The sequence below is a fragment of the Salminus brasiliensis genome, chromosome 12 (assembly GCF_030463535.1).
Source record: "Salminus brasiliensis chromosome 12, fSalBra1.hap2, whole genome shotgun sequence".
Lineage (NCBI taxonomy): Eukaryota > Metazoa > Chordata > Actinopteri > Characiformes > Bryconidae > Salminus > Salminus brasiliensis.
The window spans coordinates 34,380,136-34,403,703 of record NC_132889.1 but is presented as its reverse complement, the minus strand read 5'-3'; the positions used below and the strand labels follow the sequence as shown (position 1 = coordinate 34,403,703).

At 43.5% G+C, this 23,568-nt stretch overlaps 1 protein-coding gene across 6 annotated transcripts in view; it reads left to right on the top strand.

Annotated features, from left to right (window-relative positions):
• Positions 1-23,568, top strand: part of ezh1 (enhancer of zeste 1 polycomb repressive complex 2 subunit) — a 291,439-nt gene that overhangs the window by 242,498 nt on the left and 25,373 nt on the right. For 5 of the 6 annotated variants that reach the window (XR_011980674.1, XM_072693235.1, XM_072693234.1 and 2 more), the window contains exons 1-3: positions 13,083-13,316; positions 19,060-19,206; positions 19,709-19,834. Coding sequence is in view for 5 of the 6 variants with exons in the window: in XM_072693235.1 (XP_072549336.1) it covers positions 19,060-19,206; positions 19,709-19,834 (273 nt within the window). In the remaining variant the exon portion in view is untranslated. Of the gene's footprint in view, positions 1-13,082; positions 13,317-19,057; positions 19,207-19,708; positions 19,835-23,568 lie in introns of those variants that run through there. The other variant, XM_072693233.1, reaches the window with a different exon arrangement.

The following is a 23,568-nucleotide window of genomic DNA, read 5'->3' as shown; positions in this document are numbered from 1 at the left end:
ATATGGGAATGAGCGGAGCTACATATCACACTGCAACTAGCCAGCCAGCAGAGGCGCTAGACCTGTGATTTATTCCCTACGCTGTTCATGTTTTCTAGAAAGCATTAGTCATTCTCTGAACACCTAGAAGGCCCCGAGGGTCCCTCACTGTTATCTACAAATCGTTTATCGGTCTGTTTTTGTTGTGCTAGTGGGCATGGAGTTCTGAAAGGGTTGCGAAGAAAAAGCTTGAAATTTGAACCTTGAAGGAAAACAGTTCCGCTCAAAGCCGAAGCGCAGACATCAACAATCTGGGATATCTTGGAAAAAGGAAGAAACACTGGTGCAGTACATGACTGGTGACAGGCAAATTACCGGAGATGTGGGGAGGAAAGTTAAACAGCTGTCACTGAAAGTACCAACAGCACAGAAACTCTGATCACCCACAGCTTAGGCCACCCAATCGTGAAGGCATTGGAAAGGACAGAGCGCAGTCCAGACGAAACCAAGGAGACGATCCAGCAGAGGCCCCGAATGAGGGCTGCCAAGAGAACAAGAGAGATGAAGATAAGCCCCGACAAGCTAACAGAAAGGTGAGGTACTAGCTAAAAATGGTAGATGATAGACGAACAGGTCGCTTACTAAAAAGATAGAAACTTCTCGAAGCAACAAACGGCTGGAAAGCCTACAGTAGAGACTTGGAAAATTGGCTAAGCAGCTTCTGAAATTGGCTTGGCATTGTTCGGCCCAGTGCTGTTTAGTGGCGTAACACTGAGGCCTGGAGAGAGTCCACTTTACTCAAACAAAATGTTGTTTAATGATCCTGAGAGTGCTCGGGCTACGCACTTGGGATTACGCCGGGGTTACAGCCATGAAAAGAGAAAGGGGGCTTGTAAGAGAGACCGAACGAGAAGGAGAGGGGGATAGAGATGACAGATGACAAATCCAGGCCCCCAGCAGAGGTTTAGAAGAATATCTTCTTCTGCTATTGACGTATGTGCACCCTCGGGCCTGCCACTGACGCATGTACAATGCAAGCCTAACCACTGGCACACACACACACACACAGCGCAGCTTGCTGATGGTGCAAGAAGCAGTGTCATTCCCCCAGTGATCCCTCACACACACTTACACACACACACTTGTTTTTATTCAGTGTTGGGACTTGGAAACTTTACAGGGAGGTCAGTGGGAAAAGATCATCTGAGAGCGTTCAACTTTGTAGCGATCAGCCATAACATTAGTACCAGTGCCTAATGTTGAGTTGGACCACCTTGTGCTGCTACAACACATCTGACCATTCGAGGGATGGACTCCACAATATCTCCACCACACGGTGTCCTGTGGTATCTGCACCAAGATAACCAGGTAACCAAGTACTGGCAAGAGCCAAACTGTGACGGCTAGACGACTATAGGGTCAGTCTCAGCTCACATCTTACAGGACTTGAAGGATCTGCTGCTAATGTCTTGGTGCCAGATACCACAGGACACTTTCAGAGGTGTTGGAGACCTTGCCTTGGCCAAAGGGTCAGATGCTTAAGTGGCACCTACTCAGTATTAGGCAGGTGGTGCTAATGTTAGCACCAGGAACATTACGGAGGTCCTGTAGGTTAACCCTCTTTTGTCTCAGGATACTCAAGATTGTCCTGAAAATGTTAAAAAAACAAGTACACTCTCACACATACACACAGGCACAATCACACACGTCATCAACCTACCCCCCAACCCCCTCACCCCTCCACCCCAACTCTCACTCAGCTGGGCCCGGGCCCTGTGTATTTCTTCTAGCCAAATTATTTCCACATTTCATTCAAATTAGTTTAGGACTTTTTTTTTTTTGGTTCCTCCAGCGCTGCTTTGTTTCTGTTTGGGAAGCAGATTGAGTTACATGGACAAAAGTGCTGAGAGAACACAAAGTAAAGTTGTAATGTGATTAGCAATCAGAGTAATGTGTCAGTGTCCCTGTGGTTCTGGCAGGTACAGATTGTTACAGAGGACCGGCGGACTGTGCAGCAGGTTCTGGAGGCACGGACAGTTCTCTGCTGTGTGGAGAGTGTGTGTTGTCTGTCCACAAAACAGCTTCACCCACCTTTAAAGCCGTGAAATCCTTGATATATACACAAATCAGCCATAACATTAAAACCACCTGCCTAATATTGTTTAGGCCCCCCTTCTGTCGCCAAAACAGCTCTGACCCGTCAAGGCTTGGACTACACAAGACCCTCTCCTGTGCTGTTTCCTGTGGTATCTGACCTTAGCATGGCCTTAGCAGCAGATCCTTTGAAAACTGTAAGTTGTGAGGCGGGGCCTCCATGAGTATCAGTGAGCCTTGGGTGTCCATGACCCTGCCGCCGGTTCACTTTTGGTAGGTACTGACCACTGCATAACAGGAACACCCAACAAGACCTTCCTGATTTATTGGAGATGTTCTGACCCAGTCGTCTAGCCATCACAATTTGGGCCCTCAGATCTTGCCGTAGGCTCGCCCGTTCTTCTCACTCCCAATACATATGTAGACCCCACCCATAACAACAAGCACTGGTGGGACCCCATAATCAATGTTATTTGCTTCAACTGTCAGTAGTTTTAATGTTTTGGCTGTAAAAAGTGTACATACAAATTGACTGGTGTGTTATATTGGACACATATACACTATGTGTCCAAATGTTTGTGGACACCCCTTCTAATGAATTTGTTCGGCAAGTTGCACCCATAGTTGACATAGAGACACAGCTTGTCTAGTCCCTGTAGAAAGGTAATATAGCCAATAGAATAGGACTCTCTGATTAGAGCAGATGAACATGAACCTACTGGCACCATGCTGCCTAGTGCCAGACGTGGGCTATAGAGGGCTATAAAACCCCCCAGCATTGAGCTGTGGAGCAGTGGAAGAACTTTTGGGATGAGTTGGGGAGTTCAGTGACATTACTGACACTCTTGTTGCTGAATGCAATCAAATCCTCACAGCAATGCTCCTCCAAAATCTAGTAGAAAGCCTTCTTCCCTGGACAGTAGAGACAGTTACTCCTACAAAAACAAAATACCCTTGATTTTAGAAGAAACAGTAAATGGGCAGGTGTCTCAATACTTTTGTCCATATAGTGTAATGACATTTTTGTCACATTGAGCCACTTGAGAAGCAGCAGTACAGGGGTTTATCTTCAGTATATGGGCATGTGTGTGTGTGTGTGTGTGTGTGTGTGTGTGTGTGTGTGTGTGTGTGTCTTTGAAGTGCAAAGATGTTCAACATCATATCAGCACTCACTGCCCTGAGCGCATTCTGCTGTTGAGCTTCAGCCTGAAAGCAGGGAAAGCTCTCCTCAGCCCCCACACATTCGGAGATATCACACTCCACCTCGGCAGCCAAAACCAACAAGCTGGGTTTACATTACGCAAAAATTAAAATCTCTCCGCCGATAAGGCCTCCCTCTCGCGCCAGTCTTCCTGAGCCTGTTTGCTTTTGTTGTAGGGTCCAGGATAAACGCCACAGCGGCCAGAGAGAAGCCCCTGAGGGCAGGCCTGCGGAGTGTAGAACAGCTGAAACCTCCGATCATCACGGAGCACAGTCCTCCATCATCCACAGCTAAAGAGCAAAGAGCTGAACACCTGCGCAAGATCTCAGGCTGGCCAAGAATCCACACACTCACACACACACACACACACACACACACCCACACACACACACAAACCCAACCTCCCAGGGTTCAATGCAATTCCCAAAACTAACACGGCCTACAGTGAGCCTGGCTGAGTGGAAACCTTTACCGGTAAGTCTGGAACAAGAGCAGCACTCCAAACTAAATATCAGGTCAACAGATCTACTAAACGAGAAAAAAAAATTATCCGGGGAGCCAATTTATTAAATCTTTTATTTATGCAACGATGCAATTGTGATTAAATATTTCTCCCATCAGACGCACCCACACGCATTTTGGACCACCATCTGAAAGCTGCAGAAAATGGAAACATCATGTTGTTTGTGCACTGTGGGTTTCTCCGTGCTGAGCCACTCCCACTGATGGGAAACCATTAGGAATGGATTCAGGAAACGGAGAAACTTTAAGGTAGCTTGGAAATATCCAACCAACAGCGACAGCAACTCAGCAGATGCACTTTTTTTATTTTTTACAAATTGATGGAGCTTCAAATCTGGACCTTGAATCCATCCATTCCAGTCCTGGAAGTTGTGGGAACAGTTAATGTAACAGATTGGCCATGTAGGGTCACACCTACCAAGGTTTACGAAGTCCAGGACTGGAAACTGGATTCCAGGTCCAGATTTGAAGCTAACGGATCCATTTGAACGCTGCCTTTCGAACCCTGGTGCGCACCAACCCAGCAGCCCGGGACAATCTAAGCAGGTCAGGTGGGTCTCAGGTGGCCCATTTCTAAACAAATTCAGAACACAATGTGAGCCAAAGGCATCAAAACCAACCAAATGTGGAGTTGTGGACGGGCACGTATGCTCCACCAATGTCAGGCTGTCCACATCTGGGTGAGTTGCCGTGCAGGACTGCCCGCACTGCCCTGCCTGTCTGACGCTTTAGCTTAGCGGGGCTGTGTCCCAAACCACACACTACCACACTACTACACAGTGCTTCACAACTAGCCACCATTTGAGCTGCGTTCAGTAGTGTAGCAGCCTCAGTGAAGTGAGGACAACACATGTGGTTTATTACTGATATCTAGATGATGCCTTCCTGCCATTATATGTAGCCATGAGCCACCTTTTGTCAGACTGAACGCAAAGCAGCAAATTGGTAAAGAACCTTTAGATCAAGGAAAGGTTCCTTAGTTCCTCTATTACAAATATGCCTCTTTATAGAACCAAAACTGGTTCTTCTGTGGCGTCGCTTACAGTTTTCTGAGACGGTCTTTCCCCAGTGTCTTTCCCCCTCTCGTCCAAAGCGACTTAGTGCTTAGTCTACCCTCAGAAGATCCTAAGCTAGTATCGATAGACCCCAAATTCAAGGTACTTTGGAGCTCTGACCCTGCCAGAAATGAGCACCCAAGAACCCCAGTGCAACAAACCTGCCTCAATACACTCTTCTCAGAACCTGAGGGTTACTAAACTGTGCAAATCCTGTGGAGAAGAACAGGGCGCAATACATGCTCTTGAAAGAGGTGGGTCTTCTGTCGACACTTGAAGATAGCAAGCAGTTCTGCGGTTCAGACACTCATGCCATGAGGGAGTTCATGCCACCACCTTAGTGCCAGCACAGAGAACAATCAGCTAGGTCCTTCCAGACAGCCGAGAACCTTATAGGAACGTTCAGCAACAGTTCCTGGAAGGTTACAGCCTGTTATAGAAACAATGTTCCAGGAACCGTCTGAGAACGTGTGCTGTTCTCAACGTTCCAACATTGTGGAAACGTCTGAATGAACTTTCTGAACATTCAGAAAACTTCACGAAATTCACGAAATGTTCTACTAACCAACAATTTTAAGCTGGGCTGAAAGATGGGGGGTCAAGCTGAGCCACTATTTGAAGCACGAAGGGCTCTTGGTACGGATCGGTTGTGCTACAGAAACACTGGAGAGCAGCCCACCTCCAGACTCAGCTAGATATCGGAATACGGGTTGCTGTACGAGCCAGGCCTTGAAGCTACTCTTTCTCTGAGGTCTGACCTGGGAAGGATCGGGTCAAAAGTGGTGTGTGAGGAAGCAAAAGCCAGCCGCACACCACAGGACAGGATAGCAGCACTACCTGGGAAGACTTGAGAACCATGCTCTTAAACACAGCTATGCTGCCCTATGTGTCCAAATGCTTGTGGACACCCCTTCTAATGAGTGCATTTAGCTACTTTAGGTTGCATCACTTTGTTGACACACATGCAAACGCACACAAACAGCATGTCTAGTCCCTGTAGAGAAGTAATATAGCCAATAGAATAGGTCTCTCTGGAGCAGATAACCATGAACCTATTGGCACCATGCTGCCTAATGCCAAGCGTGGGCTATAGACGGGTATAAAGCCCCTATGCATTGAGCTGCTGTGTTGGAACTGTGTTCTCTGGAATGATGGTTGGTGCTCCATCCAGTTCTTTGGGGATGATCTGGGGAGTTGGGGATGACCTCATCCTGACCTCACTAGCGCTCTTGTCGCTGAATGCAGTCCAATTCAGTCCTCACAGCAGTGCTCCACCACAACCTAGTAGAAGGTCTTCTTCCTTGGACAGTAGAGACAGTTACTCCAACAAAAGCAGGATAAACTCTTTTTATATCCTTGATTTCTTTAGAAGCAATGAATGAGCAGGTGTCCCAATACCTTTGTCCATGTAGTGGTCTCACTTGTTATACTCATTAAGTGCATTCAGTGGTACCTTTTACGTTAGATTTGACTTAATGAATGACTATAGGAGTTGAAACCTAATCAGTAAAGAGAGGACAGAAGAAAAAGGACAGAGCAAAGACTGAAGGTTGGTATGATTGGCCTACATAGAATAGACAGAGCCTCAGCTGTGGTTCCTTGGAGAACTGGGAATGTGCTGAGGTTCATTCTTGATAATATGGCCTATCAGTTTATGATTAATGATTCATTCAGATAAATGTCTTTTAATGTCTTTGAGGTTTTTACAGGATTGCTGGTAGGCAAGCATCTTTCCTATAAGCTCAAAAGTCTGTCCCACAGAGGAATTACATGAACTGTCAGCCAGTGACAGCGAGGAACAGAGTGAATTAGGTAAGAGTGACAACAGTTTCCCCATGAGCGTTACTCAGGCCAGGTCCTCCAGACTGCAGAACAGTCCCTTCCCCCAGGCGCCCCTGCTGCTGAACAGATCTGCCTGATGTTCCTTTCAGTTACATTCAGACTCTACCTGCTGCGCCCAGTCACTTCAGCTGTGAGATATCACACAAAATAACTTTAGACGCACATTTTCTGTTCATATACGGCCCATTGTCTGCGTATTATAGAGTTATCAAGGCTAATAAAGACTGTATATAAAAGGACAAAAGTATTGGGACACCTGCTCATTCATTGTTTCTTTTGAAATCAAGGGAATGAAAAAGCTTCTATCCTGCTTTTGTTGGAGTAACTGTCTCTACTGTTCAGGGAAGACGGCTTTCTATGAGATTGTTGAGCAGCATTGCTCTAAAGATTTGATTGCATTCAGCGTCAAGAGAGTTAGTGAGGTCGGGATGTTGGATGATCACCACCCCGTGTCATCTTTCAACTTCCCAACGTATCCCAAAGGTACTGGATGGAGCACCAACCATCATTCCAGAGAAAATAGTTCTATCACTTCTTCACAGCTCAATGCTGGGGGGCTTTATACCCCACTAGCCCATGGCTGGATTTAGGCATGGAGCCAATTTGTTTGGATGATGTTTATCTGCTCAAGAGAGTCCTATTTTATTGGCAGTACTTCTCTACAGGGACTAGACAAGCTGTGTGTGTTTTGCAGATAGCATGCAGATATATCTGGCTCTCTTACCAAGTGTTTGGGGCCCTATAGATTTGCTGTGTTGATCTATGAAACACATATAAACACATAACCGGATAAACTACCAATGTTCCACTAACAAAATCAGGACAAAATTTGTATTTGGGAACAACAAGGAACAGCTCCACATCTCCACACATCTTGAGTCCAGGGCTCTAAACACTGCAGAGCAAGTCTGAGATCTGTGTTCAAATAAGCTCTGATCTCACCTTCGCCGGCCACTTCATAACAGTCACCCAAACAGCGTTTTATCATCTTTAAAACAGACAGAATCAAAGCTTTAATGTGTCAAAAAGATCTAAAAAACCTCATGCATGCTTTTATCTCCAGCGAGATTGATTACAGTAATGCCGTTTTAGCTGGACTTCCCTAAAAGAGCTTTAAACATCTGCATCTGATTCCAGATGCTGCTGCCAGAGTTTTAACCATTGCCTGTGTTCTAAAGCTGCAGAGCAATGTTGAAAAGACAAGCTGAGGAGCAAAGTTGGGAAGACAAGTTGAAGAGCAACGTAGAGACGATGAGCCGAAAAGCAACATTGAGAAGATGAGCCAAAAAGCAACATTGAGAAGATGAGCCAAAGAGCAATATTGAGAGGATGAGCCAAAAAGCAATATTGAGAGGAAGAGCCGAAAAGCAATATTGAGAAGATGAGCCAAAGAGCAATATTGAGAGGATGAGCCAAAAAGCAATATTGAGAGGATGAGCCGAAAAGCAATATTGAGAGGATGAGCCGAAAAGCAATATTGAGAGGATGAGCCGAAAAGCAACATTGAGAAGATGAGCCAAAGAGCAATATTGAGAGGATGAGCCGAAAAGCAACATTGAGGAGATGAGCCAAAGAGCAATATTGAGAGGATGAGCCGAAAAGCAACATTGAGAAGATGAGCCAAAGAGCAATATTGAGAGGATGAGCCAAAAAGCAATATTGAGAGGATGAGCCGAAAAGCAATATTGAGAGGATGAGCTGAAGAGCAACACTGGCGAGTTAAAAGTGATGTTAGGTAAATGAGCTGTGGAACAGTGTCAAAATGATAAACCAAAGAGCAATGATCAAAATATAAGCTGCAGAGCAGTGTTAAAAGGATAAGCCGATAAGCAACGCTGGGGAAATGAGCTGAAGAACAACACTGAGAAGATAAGCTGAAGAGCAGTGTTGAGAAGAGCTGAAAGCAATCTTGAGAAGATGAGCTAAAGAGCAACATTGAAAAGATTAGCTGTAGAGCAACTCTGGGAAGATGAGCTAAAAAGCAACATTGCGAAGATGAGCTGAAGAGCGGTGATGGGAAGATGAGCTGAGGAGCAACATTGAGAAGATTAGCTTAAGTGCAACATTGAGAAGAGCTAAAAGCGATGTTGAGAAAATGAGCTGTGGGCCAGTGTCAAAATGATAAGCCAAACAGCAGTGATGAGAAGGTGAGCTGCAGAGCAATGTTGAAAGGATGAGCCGATGAGCAATGCTGGGAAGATGAGCTGAAGGACAACATTGAGGAAATGAGCTGGGGAACTTTGGGAAGATGTGCTGATAAGCAATGCTGAGATGAGCTAAGAAGCAAAGTTGGGAAGGTGAGCTGAATAGCAACTTTGGGAAGGTGAGCTGTACAGAAATGTTGAGAAGATGAGCTGAAGAGCAACACTGACATAATGAGCAGAAAAACATCTTTCAGAAGATGAGCTGATAAGCAAAGTTGGAAACGTGAGCTGTAGAGCAACGTTGAGAAGATGAGCTGATGAGCAACATTGAAAAGAAGCTGTGATACTCAACAGTGGGAAGATATCTAGATACTCTCTTGGATAATGTTCTTCTACAGTGGAAATCCATCAAAACTGTCCGCCATGTTGTCAAATCTGCAACCAGAGTCTGTGCAGTAGAGGCCAGAGGCGGAGTCAGACTCGCCTACTCATTTGGTAGACCCGCCCCCGTCTCCCAGACCAAGCCTCAGTGTCTCAGACCGTCTTCATTGAGCTCACAGGAGTTCCCTGTAAGTGGACGCTCCAACAGTAAGAGTGCAGCTCATGTAAGTTCCTCTACAACTCAGCTCAGGTCCTGCAGATGACCGGTCTCTTCCAGCCAAGGCTGTCAATCACTTCATTCCTAAGTGTAACCACGCCTTCTTACGATAGAGCAGAGTAAGGGGTTAAATGATTTCCGGGGGGAATAAAAAAGGGGCCAGTATTAGCACAGGGAAAACTAACCGCTGGAATCTGGAGACACTGGAGATGGAAAATGGGCTGTTGTATCATGTAAACATATGGGGATGGGCGGAGCTACATATTCTACAGCAACCAGCCAGCCAGCAGAGGCGCTAGACCTGTGATTGCTTTACTTTTGAAAGACGTTTCGCTCTTCATGTTTGCTACAGTCATTGGTTGAGACCAATTTATAATCCGGTACTTAGCTTCTGGTCCTTTAGGTTACACTGTAAACTCAAGTGAAGGCAGCCTGAGAGGCTTGGTCTGGGAGACGGGGGCGGGTCTACCAAATGAGCAGGTATGTCTGGCTCCGCCTCTGGTCTCTACTGTGCAGACTCTGGTTGCAGACTCAGGTTTACTGCAGTAACAGCCTCTACTCCTCTGGGAAGGCTTTATTTTAGATGTTGGAACATTGCTGTGAGGAGTTCTGGGTCTCAAACACTGCGCCGTCTCAGCCCACAGGTATTGGATAGAGCTCCATCAGTCTAGCGAATGCAGTCCCACTGCTCCACAGCTCAGCGCAGAGAGGAGGCTTTATCTCCCCCTGCTGCTCCAGAGCAAGTAGAAGTACCACAAGCTGTGTGTGCACAACTGAACACCCATGTCAGCAACAGATGCACTCTATAGCATCTCACTCGGGTGATAAAAAGGGGTGTCTGGATACTTTTGGACATATTGAATAATATATATTGAATGAGGGGCCTCTGTCATGTTCCTTGGTTAATCATAAAGACATCAGTTTCACAGGGGCCGGACAGTGTAGCAGAGTGATGAACTAAGAACAGCGCATCACTCCAAAGTCCGGTTTAATGGCGCCATCTAGTGGATCATTTACTCAGTGCAGCTTAAAGAAGAAACCGTTACAAAAACTGGAGCTGAAAGTAAAGGAAAATAATATTTTTTATCAGCAAAGGGTGGGCCACGACAACTGCTGTTGTTAGTAAATCTGAGCCCAACAACAACAGTAATAATAATAATAATAATAATAATAATAATAATTTTTTATTTAATAAGTTTTTTATTTTTCAATATTTTAATATTGTTATTAATCGTTTTAATTTCCAATAATACATGTAAATAAAAAAAATATATAATGTAATAAGTATTTATAATATTATTATATTAATAATATATATAATATAATATTATTATAATAAATAAATAAATAAATAAACGTTGGAAGTTGCTTCACTAATATTTTGGCTGAACATTTTTTTGGCCGCTAATTTATTTATATATTTTTTCATAAATGTATTTGTAATATTGTCTTTGTGGATGTATTCGTTTGTACTACGTCTTTAGATACAACTTAATATTTTACAAAATATAAAAAATGTTTTTTTTATATTTTTGTTCTGATATTTCAATAATTTATTATTCTTGTTTGCCCATCGTTTTTTTCATGGTTTATTTATTTATTTATTTATTTATTTATTTATTTATTTATTTATTTATTTATTTATTTGGCCCTCCTCGGTTTGCATTGAAGCTCTACCGGAGATCCCCACTGGGCGGCGCACCGCGCGTTGTCCCAGTCACGTGTCTGGGAGGCAGCGTGGTCTGACTCCAGCGGTGTTTTTCCAACTCGTACCCCGATAAGCCCCGCCCACGCCTCGTTCTAGAACGGCGGACCGCTTACTAGCCAATCCCAGCGTAGGGGGCTGGTCACTACTAGCCAATTCTAGAGTAGGAGGGGCGGGGCTTGTTGAAGTACAGTTAGGAAATAAATAAATAAATAAATAAATAAATAAATAAATAAATATAAATCTAATACTACAGTCAGCTTCACCTCTACACAGATCTGTGGGACTGAGTGTTAATAACCAGGAAACTGTCTGTAGTCGAGGGGTTCCCACGTGTGTATGGGGGGGGGGGGGGGGTGCGGGGGGGCACTGATAACTGTGGAGTAGAGAATGAAGGTATTATTTATGATGTGTTATTAATGAGTTATAACTCATCCATCATGCCTTCTGTATTTCTTAACCTCGGAAGTCTTTTAAAATAATAGCCTAACAACAACATTGATGATGATGATGATGATCAAATCAAATCAAATCAAATTTTATTTGTCACATATATAGTCATACACAGTATAACTTGCAGTGAAATGCTTTTTTGACAGTCTGCTCACATCAAGCTATACAATAAAAATCTACATTTAAACTTAACTAAACCTTAACTTAATTAAGTAAAGTGCAAAAGAAAAATAAAATAAAAATGAAGAAAATAAAAATAGAATAAGTTACATTTAAGTTAAAGAATAGAATATAAAAATGAAAATATAAAAATATAAGCAAAAAAAAGTACAGAATACAAATATACAAATATATATACAGAGATGAAATAGTGATGATGATGATGATGATGATGCTTGTTGTTGTTGTTGTTAATAATAATAAAAATAATAATATAATATTAAATAATAATAATAATTAAAATAATGTTGTTAATCCAACAAGAGTATACCATTATATTGATATCATATTCATTATATATCAGCAAGCCTAACAATAATAATAAATCTACCTACAATAATAACACTGATACTAATGAAAACATGACTGCTAACAATAACAATAATAATAATGATAATAACAATAATGTCCCCTTTTATTGTTGCTGTTGTTAGTATAATATGATTATACTGTCGTAATGATGGACATTAAATAATAATGTATATACCAGCAGTACTAAAAACAACAATAGCAATAATAATGATAATAATAATACGTCATAATAGTAGTGATACCAATGAATATACTACCACTAATAATAACAACAATAATATTAATGATAATAATTTTATTATAACTGCCGTCGTTGTTGTTAACAGTGTGATTCTGCTATTATAGAGATATTATATATATATACATACATATACATATATATAATAATGTATGTACCACACTAAAACATAAATAAATCTACATATAAATATATATGTTAGCAATATTCATGCTTATTATATTACAGAATCTTCTTCTACTGCCACTGTCATTAGTATTAATAATAATAACAATAATAATGTGCTATTATCATCATACTGTTGTTATGATAATATTTCTTATTAGTATGATAGAACAATTCTACTCAATATTTGTAGTAGTTTTATCCTCATTATTATAATAATACAAGTATTATTATTATGCTGTTGTTATAATAGTATAATAATACTATAAAATGACCGTGAACAATTATATTATTAATATTATAATTTTAATATATTTCACACTTCTAAAACTTATATAATCGTTAATGTGATGAGTCATGTTTCATGTTTGCTGCTGTTCAGTGTCTGTGTGTGTGTGTGTGTGTGTGTGAGTGTGTGTGTGTGTGTGTGTGTGTGTGTGTGTGTGTGAGTGTGTGTGTGTGTGTGAGTGTGTGTGTGTGTGTGTGTGTGTGTGTGAATGTGTGTGTGTGTGTGTGTGTGTGTGTGTGAGTGTGTGTGAGTGTGTGTGTGTGTCCGCTCCGTGCAGTCGCTCCTAATAAAGACGTCACACTCCGACCAGCCCCGAGTGCGCAGCTCCTAAAAACTGGAAGGCAGCTGAGCTCGAGCCTGGGCCGCTGTGCGCTGCGGTGCTACCCGCGCGCTACGTGGGAAAGCAGGGCTGCGGGCTGATCCTCTGGGACGCTCCTGTGGTCTGGAGCTCGAGCTCTTCTCGTGCAGCGATTTGAACGCGGGGACGCAGGAGTGTTGAGGTATTTTGAAAACTGTGTGCATGTGTGTGTGTGTGTGCGGTGGCTCGCGCTCGTGCTCGCGTGTGCGTGCGTTTCACGGCAGCAAAATCCCCTGCAACGTGTGTCTGTAGCAGCGTTCCGCGTGCGCGCTGCCTGTCATGCTACACGCAGTGAAGCGGCGCGTGCGTGTGGGTTGTAGCTGCACTAAACCATCTTAGAAGTGTTTTTCGACACAGACGGCTCGTGCATGTTGCTCATGAACCATCCCCCCCCCCCCTTTCACACACACACACACACGCACACATAAACGCGCGTGCACACACGATCTATCGTTTACGGAGTGCTTTTATGGGGCTTTTTTGCAAAAGCAGGTCCGCGTTTTGGGGTTTACTGGAAGGTTCGAGAAGATTTGAGGGGTGTTATGAAAGTGCACTGCGCACTTTTTAGTCGCGAGGAGAAGGGGGGGTGGGAGTCACGCCCACTTCCAGTCTCGAGACGAGAGGTTGCATGTGTTTTTCTCCCTCTACACGCATGCACACGCCACGGTTACAGCGCTCGCTCACACGGAAGACCACTGTTTACCCCCTGTTTGCCCCTCAGACGTGAAATGTCGGCGGTGCATTTAGATAAAGACCCTAACGTTGTGTGTGCGCGTGAGTGTGTTTTTCCAGGAAGGGCTTTAAAGCCCTTTAAACAGCCTGAGCTGCAGTTCTGTTTTGCTGCGAGCAGGAGGCGCCGGAGCGACCAGGCGCGCGGGATTAACGGTGCTCAATGACAAAGTTTGAGTCATGCATTTTGTAAGTCTCTGTGTGTGTGTGTGTGTGTGTGTGTGTGTGTGTGTGTGTGTGTGTGTGTGTAAGTGTGTGTAGTTGTAGGTGTGAATCACTGCACGTACGGGAAAGCTTTCTTTCCCGGAAAGCTTCTGGAAAGCTGGAAAGCTGCTGTGTGTGATCTTATCACATCTGGAGGATTTCACTGAGCATCATCAGTGTGAATTTACTGCAAACCTCTGTCTTTCAGATGCTCTTATTTTCCCCTCGCGTGGGAGGGAGTAGAGTTTGGGAAGTGGGGTGTATTTACAGGACATAGGGTGTACACGGGACCCATCACAGTCAGGGGAAGGTCTCAGAACAAATAGGGTGGTAATTAGAACCAATCACAATTGAGATGATTAGAACCAATCACAGTCAGGGGGAGGTCTCAGAGCAAACAAGGTGGTGATTAAGACCAATCACAGTCAAGGGGAGGTCTCAGAGCAAACAAGGTGGTGATTAAGACCAACCACAGTCAGGGAGGCAGCCTCTGAGCAAATGAGGTGGTGACTAGGGCCAATCACAGTTGTGGGGTGATGATTTGGCCAATCACAGTAAGAGCCATGTCTCAAAACAAACAAGTTGGTGATTGGACCAATCACAGTCAAGGTATGTCTCACAACAAACAAGGTGGTGATTAGGACGAATCACAGTCACTCACAGCAAACAGGGTGGTGATTAATACCAATCAAAGTCAGGGGAGGTCTCAACAAATTAGGTTGTAATTAGGACCAGAGGGAGGTCTCAGAGTAAACAAGGTGGTGATTAGGACCAATCACAGTCGGGGGGGTCTTGGAAGAAACGAGGTGGTGATTAGGACCAATCGCAGTCAGAGGGAGGTCTCAGAGTAAACAAGGTGGTGATTAGGACCAATCACAGTTGGGGGGGGTCTTGGAAGAACAAGGTGGCAATTAGGACCAATCGCAGTCAGGGGGAGGTCTCAGAGTAAACAAGGTGGTGATTAGGACCAATCACAGTTGGGGGGGGGGTCTTGGAAGAAACGAGGTGGCGATTAGGACCAATCACAGTCGGGGGGGGGGGTCTTGGATAAAACGAGGTGGTGATTAGGATCAATCACAGTCAAGGGGAGGTCTCAGAGCAAACAAGCTGGTGATTAGGACCAATCACAGTCAAGGGGAGGTCTCAGAGCAAACAAGCTGGTGATTAAGACCAACCACAGTCAGGGAGGCAGCCTCTGAGCAAATGAGGTGGTGACTAGGGCCAATCACAGTTGTGTGGTGATGATTTGGCCAATCACAGCAAGAGCCATGTCTCAAAACAAACAAGTTGGTGATTGGACCAATCACAGTCAAGGTATGTCTCACAACAAACAAGGTGGTGATTAGGACGAATCACAGTCACTCACAGCAAACAGGGTGGTGATTAATACCAATCAAAGTCAGGGGAGGTCTCAACGAATTAGGTTGTAATTAGGACCAGAGGGAGGTCTCAGAGTAAACAAGGTGGTGATTAGGACCAATCACAGTTGGGGGGGGGTCTTGGAAGAAACGAGGTGGCGATTAGGACCAATCACAGTCAGGGGGGGGTCTTGGATAAAACGAGGTGGTGATTAGGATCAGTCACAGCCAGGGGAAGGCCTCAAAACAAATGAGGTGGTAATTAGGACGAATTACAGTCAAGGCAACTAACAAGGTGGTGATTAGGACCAATCACAGTCAGGGGGAGGTCTCAGAACGAACAAGGTGGTGATTAGGATCAATCACAGCCAGGGGAAGGCCTCAAAACAAATGAGGTGGTAATTAGGACCAATTACAGTCAAGGCAACTAACAAGGTGGTGATTAGGACCAATCACAGTCAGGGGGAGGTCTTGGAAGAAAAGAGGTGCCGATTAGGACAAATCACAGTCAGGGGGAGGTCTCAACAAATGAGGTGGTAATTAGAACCAATCACATTCAAGGCAACTAACAAGGTGGCGATTAGGACCAATCACAGTCAGGGGAAGGTCTTGGAGGAAACAGGGTGGTGATTAGGACCAATCACAGTCAAGGGAAGTCTTACAGCAATCAAGATTGTGATAAGGATCAATCACAGTCAAAGGAATTCTCACAACAAACAAGGTGGTGATTATGACCAAACAAAGTCGGGGGGAGGTCTTGGAAAAAACTAGGTGGTGATTAGGACCAATCACAGTCAGGGGGGAGGAGTCAGGAGCAGTTACATGTTGTTGGGCGCACACTGTACAAACAGCTCTGTAAAATATATGGTAAAATACCTGCAGCTGCGGTTGCCAGGATTTCACCGTCAGATATGTACAATCACAATGTTTAGCTGCCACTGTTGGGCCCTTGAGCAAGGCCCTTCACCCTCTCTGCTCCCCGGGCGCTGGAGTTGGCTGCCCACCGCTCTAGTTCACAAGTACAGTGACAAACATGTGCACCCTAAGACATTATTTATATTTATATTAATTTTATATACAGTACACTAGTGTGAGATAAAATAGAAACAATGTAAAATTCAAGTCTCACTAACTTCTTAAATCTTAGCGGCACCTTCTTGACTCATTTTAAATGTCTGGCATGAAACTGACAGTTTAATCATGTGATAGATGTAATGCAAGAGTGACCACTGCAGTACCCAGCCAGCACAGAGTGGCACTCAGCAGCATAAAAGGCCTTCAGAATCAGACCAGGCAGTCAACCACTGTATACACTATAAATATATACCCAAGAGAAGGTAGCCCAGGAGGACTGACTATACGCTGATGGGAAGTGAAGGGAGAGGGAACACACACAATATACAATTAGGTATTGGCAGGAGCCAATGGGAAAGGAGTTTTACCAGGAAATATTGCATATTCAAACCCTTATTAAAACAGCACAGCTGACTCAGTTTTGTAAGTGTAATGCTGTTGGCTGTTCTATCAGTATTATGGTATTTAACAGTGGAATATATATATATATATATATATATATATATATATATATATATATATATATTTCTTTGCATTATTTGAGCAGTTGTCATTTCTGCAAATAAATAAATGCTCTAAATATCACTATTTTTATTTGGAATTTATTGGAAATGTTGTCAATTGTTTATTAATTACAACACAAACATAAATTTCCCTTAAACACACTTTCCTATAAATACTAAAACCAGAGAAACTGATCTTGTAGGTGGTCTCTTCATTTTTTTCCGGGGCTGTATATATAGTTTTAGAAAAGATGGCTGATATTTGTATTTATGGTATTTCACCTTTACAGAAACTGTATTCAACCTTTTTTTTTAAGTTGACAGTATTTTACTGCCACAGTTTGACAGGTTTTCACTGTTAAATGTTTGTACACTCATGCTACAGCAAACATTTGGACACACCTGGTCAAATTAGGCCTACTATTGTGGATTTCATTCACATGTAAAAAAAATATATATATATAGACCTTTGAATCAAGTAAATGTGCTGTTTTCTGCCTCGGACTTCTTCACATCAGAGCTTTGTGGACGCAGTTAAACCTAAAAGTAGAAGCTAGTATTATAGTTATCACTGTGTGTGTTTATTTGGGGTGTGTAAGGCCTGTAAATGTGTGTTGAGTGTGCTGTCTTGTGTTTGAGGTCATGAGGTTCAGATAACCACACACCCACATATACATACTGTAGTGCAGCATCGCCACCCCCGATTACAGCGATGTTCTCCTGTTTGCTTGTTTCTGTGGTGCATTAGAGCCATGGGGACAGGCACTGTTGAAGTAATAGAGAAGTGTTGGGGTCGTTTATTTGTGTGGAAATGACAAGGACGTTCACAACCCATAGAGCATGCCCACATGGGGCCCATATGTTTAGCCCAACCAGGGACCAGAAAGTTGTGTCCATGGTTTCCATGTTGGCCCCACATATGAATGCCCACCTTTGATGGGACCAGGAGGGGGTTAAACACAAGCCCCATCTGGGTTGTACATGGCATATGGGGCCTAGCTGTGACCCATGTGAGATTAGAGTGGGCTGTAATGATGGGGCCCATTTGGGATGCCCAAGCCCATCTGGAACCCACCTAGCCTACCTAGCCCTCATTCCACATGAGCATATTGGCTGGGAAGTAGCTTCAGGCAAGTCCAGGTCAAATCTCAAGTGTCTGGAGTGCAAGCCTGAGTCAGGCCAAGTCTTGAGTCGCTAGGAGCGAATTCGGGTCTCCGCTTAAGAGTCAAAGTCTTAACAGTCTGGGGTGAGAGTCCGAGCCCAGGTTGAGGTTCAAGTCTTTGAGATGCACATCCATGTTAAGTTCTGGGGGGGATGGGTCCGAGTGGAGGCCCTGGGGTGCAAGTCCAAGTCGAGTCTCTGAGGTGCAAGTCTCTGTCAAATCTCAAGGGGGAGAGTCTTAGGCGAGTCTTGAGGCTCTGGGGTTGCAGGTCTTGGTCTGAGTGAAGTTTGAAGTCTGTAGGGTACGAATCCGAGTTTGAGTCAGGTCCCTGGGGTGCAAGTCAATTTTAAGAATCTGAGTCAAATCTTGCGTCTCTGAGGAGTGAGTCTGGTTTTGTGTCACTGGGGTGTGATCAGGTTTGAGCTGCCTGTCCTTAGAGACCTTAGAGCCTTGGGTCACTCTGATGTTGGGTTCGAGTGGCCATCATCACTGTTGCCATGTTTCCTTGTATGTACACTATTTGGACAAAAGTATTGGGACACCTGCTCATTCATTGTGTCTTCTGAAATCAAGAGTATTAATAAAAAAAAGGTTATCCTGCATTTGTTGGAGTAACTGTATACCCCTGTAGGCCAGGCCTGGCTTTAGGCAGCATGGTGCCAATAGGTTCATGTTTATCTGCTCCAGAGAGTCCTATTCTATTGGCAGTACTTCTCTACAGAAGTTTGACAAGCTGTCTGTGTGCAGTGGGTGCCAGTAAATAAAATAGCTAAATGCATTCTTGGACATACCATGTATTTTCTTGTCTACGGCCTGTAAGTGTGTGTGTGTTGAGTGTTTTTCCCTGTGTTTCAGATGATGGAGGTGGTGGACGAAGTGCCCGGCGCCCGGCTCTGTCCCACTAAAGCCCCCCGCAGCCTGATAAAGTGGAGGAAGAGGGTCAAGTCGGAGTACATGAGGCTCAGGCAGCTAAAGCGCTTCCGCAAGGCAGAGGAAGTGAAGGTGAGGACACCCTCTCACACACCCTGCCTCTCACACACAGGGGTGGGATCTACATATTGGGCAGCAAGTGAAAAGGCAGTTCCTGGAGGTGAGGAGAAATGGGCAAGCATAAGAACCTGAGACACACTGGTGAAGTTTCTTCCTCCCTCCTAGATCAGCTGTGAGGGATATTATTGAACAGTGGTAGCTGTAGGAACCACAGCGACTCTCAGCAGACCACGTAAAGTTACAGAGCGGGGTCAGGGCAGAGTGCTAAGCTCAGAGCACAGTGCAGAAAAGTCTCCAACGCTCTGCTGCTGACTCGATAACTGCAGAGCTCCAGACCTGCTGCTGGTAGAGCTGCAGAGCAAACGGGGACCAGCTCCATATTAATGCCTATGGGTTTAGAATGGGTGTAATATGTTTGTGTCCCAATACTTTAGAAAAATAGCTTTGGCTGACTCGTGTACACAATCTGTGTGTGTGTGTGTGTGTGTGTGTGTGTGTGTGTGTGTGTGTCTAGGCCCTGTTCATTTCTAACAGACGTAAGATTGAGGGAAGGACGGACTTGTTAAACGAGGAGTGGTCAAAACTACGGATCCAGTCCATCCCCTTCCCCACACCCAGTGGGTCACTGCCCAGCAAGAAGGTGAGAGAGATGCACTTTATAGGGATGCTTCACCGTGGATAGTGCTTTAAGTGCAAGCTACTATGTTAGCTGCAAGCTAATGCAGAAGGCACAAGCTAACATGCTGATAAACATATTCTTATTATGATGTGATGTTATTTCCCTCATAATTACATACAGTAGGGCCAAAACGTATTTAGTCAGCCATTGATTGTGCAAGTTCTCCTACTTAGAAAGATGAGAGAGGTCTGTAATGTTCATCATAGGTACACTTCAACTATGAGAGACAAAACCCAGGTCCAAATCACATTGTAGGATTTGTAAAGAATTTATTTGTAAATTATGGTGGAAAATAAGTATTTGGACACCCACAAACAAGCAAGATTTCTGGCTCTCACAGACCTGTAACTTAAGAAGCTCTACTGTCCTCCACTCGTTACCTGTATTAATGGCACCTGTTTGACCTTGTTACCTGTATAAAAGACACCTGCCCACAGCCTCAAACGGTCAGACTCCCACTGTGCATACTTGTGTTGTTGGGCAGTGAATTACATTTGCGTACACCCTGTATTGATGGCGTTTACATATGTGCATATGTACGTGAAGCGCCCCTTTCACTGCATTCTGTGAGCTCTCTGCTAGTAGAAGGAATATCCCAGTTTGTCTGCAGTAACTGGTTATTTCCCAGTATAAACTAGTGAAACGAAGTACAGTAAAGGTGATCAGACACAGAACAGCCGACTCTGCAGTTTCTGAACAGCTTCACAGTATTAAGATCAGCTTAAATGAAAGAGTGAGGGTTTCATGTGTTGTTTGATTTTGGCACAATTTTGCCCATTATTTCCATTCAGTTGTAATTCTTGGCCCCATATTGTATTATTGTATTGTATGTATATTCAGTTTGTCCAACAACCCAGTGCAACCCAGTTTCTATCAGACCCTTAGTACAAGGAAACAGCAACAGTCGTCCCTCTCTGCTGCTGTACTCCAGAGCAGGAGCCTCTCCGGCCTATCTGACCAAATCTCCTCACGGCCAGAATGAAAACGGTGGAATAGCAGAAGTGCTGTGCTCTGTAATTTCTCTCTAAATGGAGCACCACCGCTGCCAAGAAATGTGTGTCTGGGGCCACGAGACGGAGGCCAATAAATAAAGTCTCTCTGAAATCCACAAGAATCAAAACAGCCCGAGGTCAGCGCGGACTGGTCTGCTGTTAAACAGCACACACTTCAGCACTGCAGCGAAACAAGCCAGTTCAGTATGGTGGGGGGGAGGGGGGGTCTTAGAGACTGTAGAGACTTCACAGACGAGGTGAGACAGTTACTCTGTGTAACTTCCTGACATTAACTGAGTTTGCACTGGACCTATAAGACTAATGTAGCTAACATTTGGAGAAATGTAATATATTTTAATAATTAGCTTCATAAAAGGTCTTTGGGTTTATAATACATTTACATGTATTATTATTATTAGTAGTATTGGTAGTAGTATTAATAATATTAAATTATTAGATTATAGTATTTTGGGGGACTAAGGAAATGTTTAATAAATTATTTGTCATCTTCATAAGAATAAACCATTTGACTTGTGAAATCTTGGCCACTATAATTCTATACATTAGAATGTAGAATCTAATGTTACTGTACAGGTATATAGTTTATATAATCTGAGGTTACTATATAGCTTTAGATCATATATCATTCAGGTTACTAAATAGATACATCTATTCTCTCTCCTTTCTCTCTCCCACTCTCTCTCTTTCTCTCTGCCACTCTATCTTCCACTCTCTCTCTTTCTCTTTTTCACTCTCTCCCACTCTCTCTCTCTCTTTCTCTTTTTCACTCTCTCCCACTCTCTCTCTCTCTTTCTCTCTGCCACTCTATCTTCCACTCTCTCTCTTTCTCTTTTTCACTCTCTCCCACTCTCTCTCTCTTTCTCTCTGCCACTCTCTCTCCCACTCTCTCTCTTTCTCTTTTTCACTCTCTCCCAGTCTCTCTCTTTCTCTCTCCCACACTCTCTCTTTCTCTCTCCCACTCTCTCTCTCTCTTTAGCTCTTTCACTCTCTCCCACTCTCTCTCCCACTCTCTCTCTTTCTCTTTTTCACTCTCTCCCACTCTCTCTTTCTCTCTCCCACACTCTCTCTTTCTCTCTCCCACTCTCTCTCTCTCGTTCTCTCTTTCACTCTCTCCCACTCTGTCTCTTTCTCTCTCACCCACTCTCTCTCTTCCACTCTCTCCCACTGTCTCTCTCTTTCTCTCTTCCACTCTCTCCCACTCTCTCTCGTTCTCTCTTTCACTCTCTCCCACTCTCTCTCTCTCATTCTCTCTTTCACTCTCTCCCACTCTCTCTCTCTCTTTCTCTCTCCCACTCTCTCTCCCACTCTCTCTCTCTCTTTCTCTTTTTCACTCTCTCCCACTCTCTCTCTTTCTCTCTCCCGCACTCTCTCTCTCTTTAGCTCTTTCACTCTCTCCCACTCTCTCTCCCACTCTCTCTCTCTTTTTCTCTCCCACTCTCTCTCTCATTCTCTCTTTCACTCTCTCCCACTCTGTCTCTTTCTCTCTCCCACTCTCTCTCTTCCACTCTCTCCCACTGTCTCTCTCTTTCTCTCTTTCACTCTCTCCCACTCTCTCTCGTTCTCTCTTTCACTCTCTCCCACTCTCTCTCTCTCATTCTCTCTTTCACTCTCTCCCGCTCTCTCTCTCTCTCTCTCTTTCTCTCTTTCACTCTCTCCCACTCTCTCTCTTTCTCTCTTTCACTCTCTCTCTCTCTTGTTCTCTCTTTCACTCTCTCCCACTCTCTCTCTTTCTCTCTTTCACTCTCTCTCTCTCTTGTTCTCTCTTTCACTCTCTCCCACTCTCTCTCTTTCTCTCTTTCACTCTCTCCCACTCTCTCTCTTTCTCTCTTTCACTCTCTCCCACTCTCTCTCTCTCGTTCTCTCTTTCACTCTCTCCTACTCTCTCTTTTTCTATTGTTCACTCTCTTTTTCTCTCTCCCACTCTTTCTCTCATTTTCATGTTTCTGTACAGATATATAGTTTATATAATCTGAAGTTATTATATAGCTATAGATTCAGATATCATTCAGGTTACTAAATAGATAAATATTATTTAAAATGTCAGATTTCTATGTAGGTATATCGTATGTACAATCTCAGGATACAATATAGATATGTAGTATGTGGAATCTCAGGTTTCTATACAGGTATATAGTGTGTAGGATCTCAGGTTACTTTATAGATATAATGTATATAAAATCTCAGGTAACTGTGTACATATATAGTATATTTGAAGTTACTGTATATATCTCTAATATAAATGATTTCAGGTTACTATATAGATATATAGTGTGTGAAATCACAGGTTACTATAAAAGGTTACTATAATATACATATACATGTATACATATCTCATATGGAAATGTATGTGAGGATTTGTTTGATGGGTTGGGTGTAGTGTTGGGGGAGGGGGTTAAAACAAATTGTCACTCTGTTCTGTGTATGTATATGTCAAATCCATTTCAATAATAAAATGTAGTATATAGAATCTTAGTTTATTATATTGATATATAGTATATGGATTTTTGGGTTTCTATGTAGATAAAAAAATACATAGGATCTGAAGGAAGTTACTGTATAGATCTATAATATCTATAATTTCAGGTTACTGTATATAATCTAGAATTCTATGTGTAAGATCTATAATTGCAGGTTACAGTATAAATATATAGTATATAAGATTTTAGGTTACTGTACAGATAT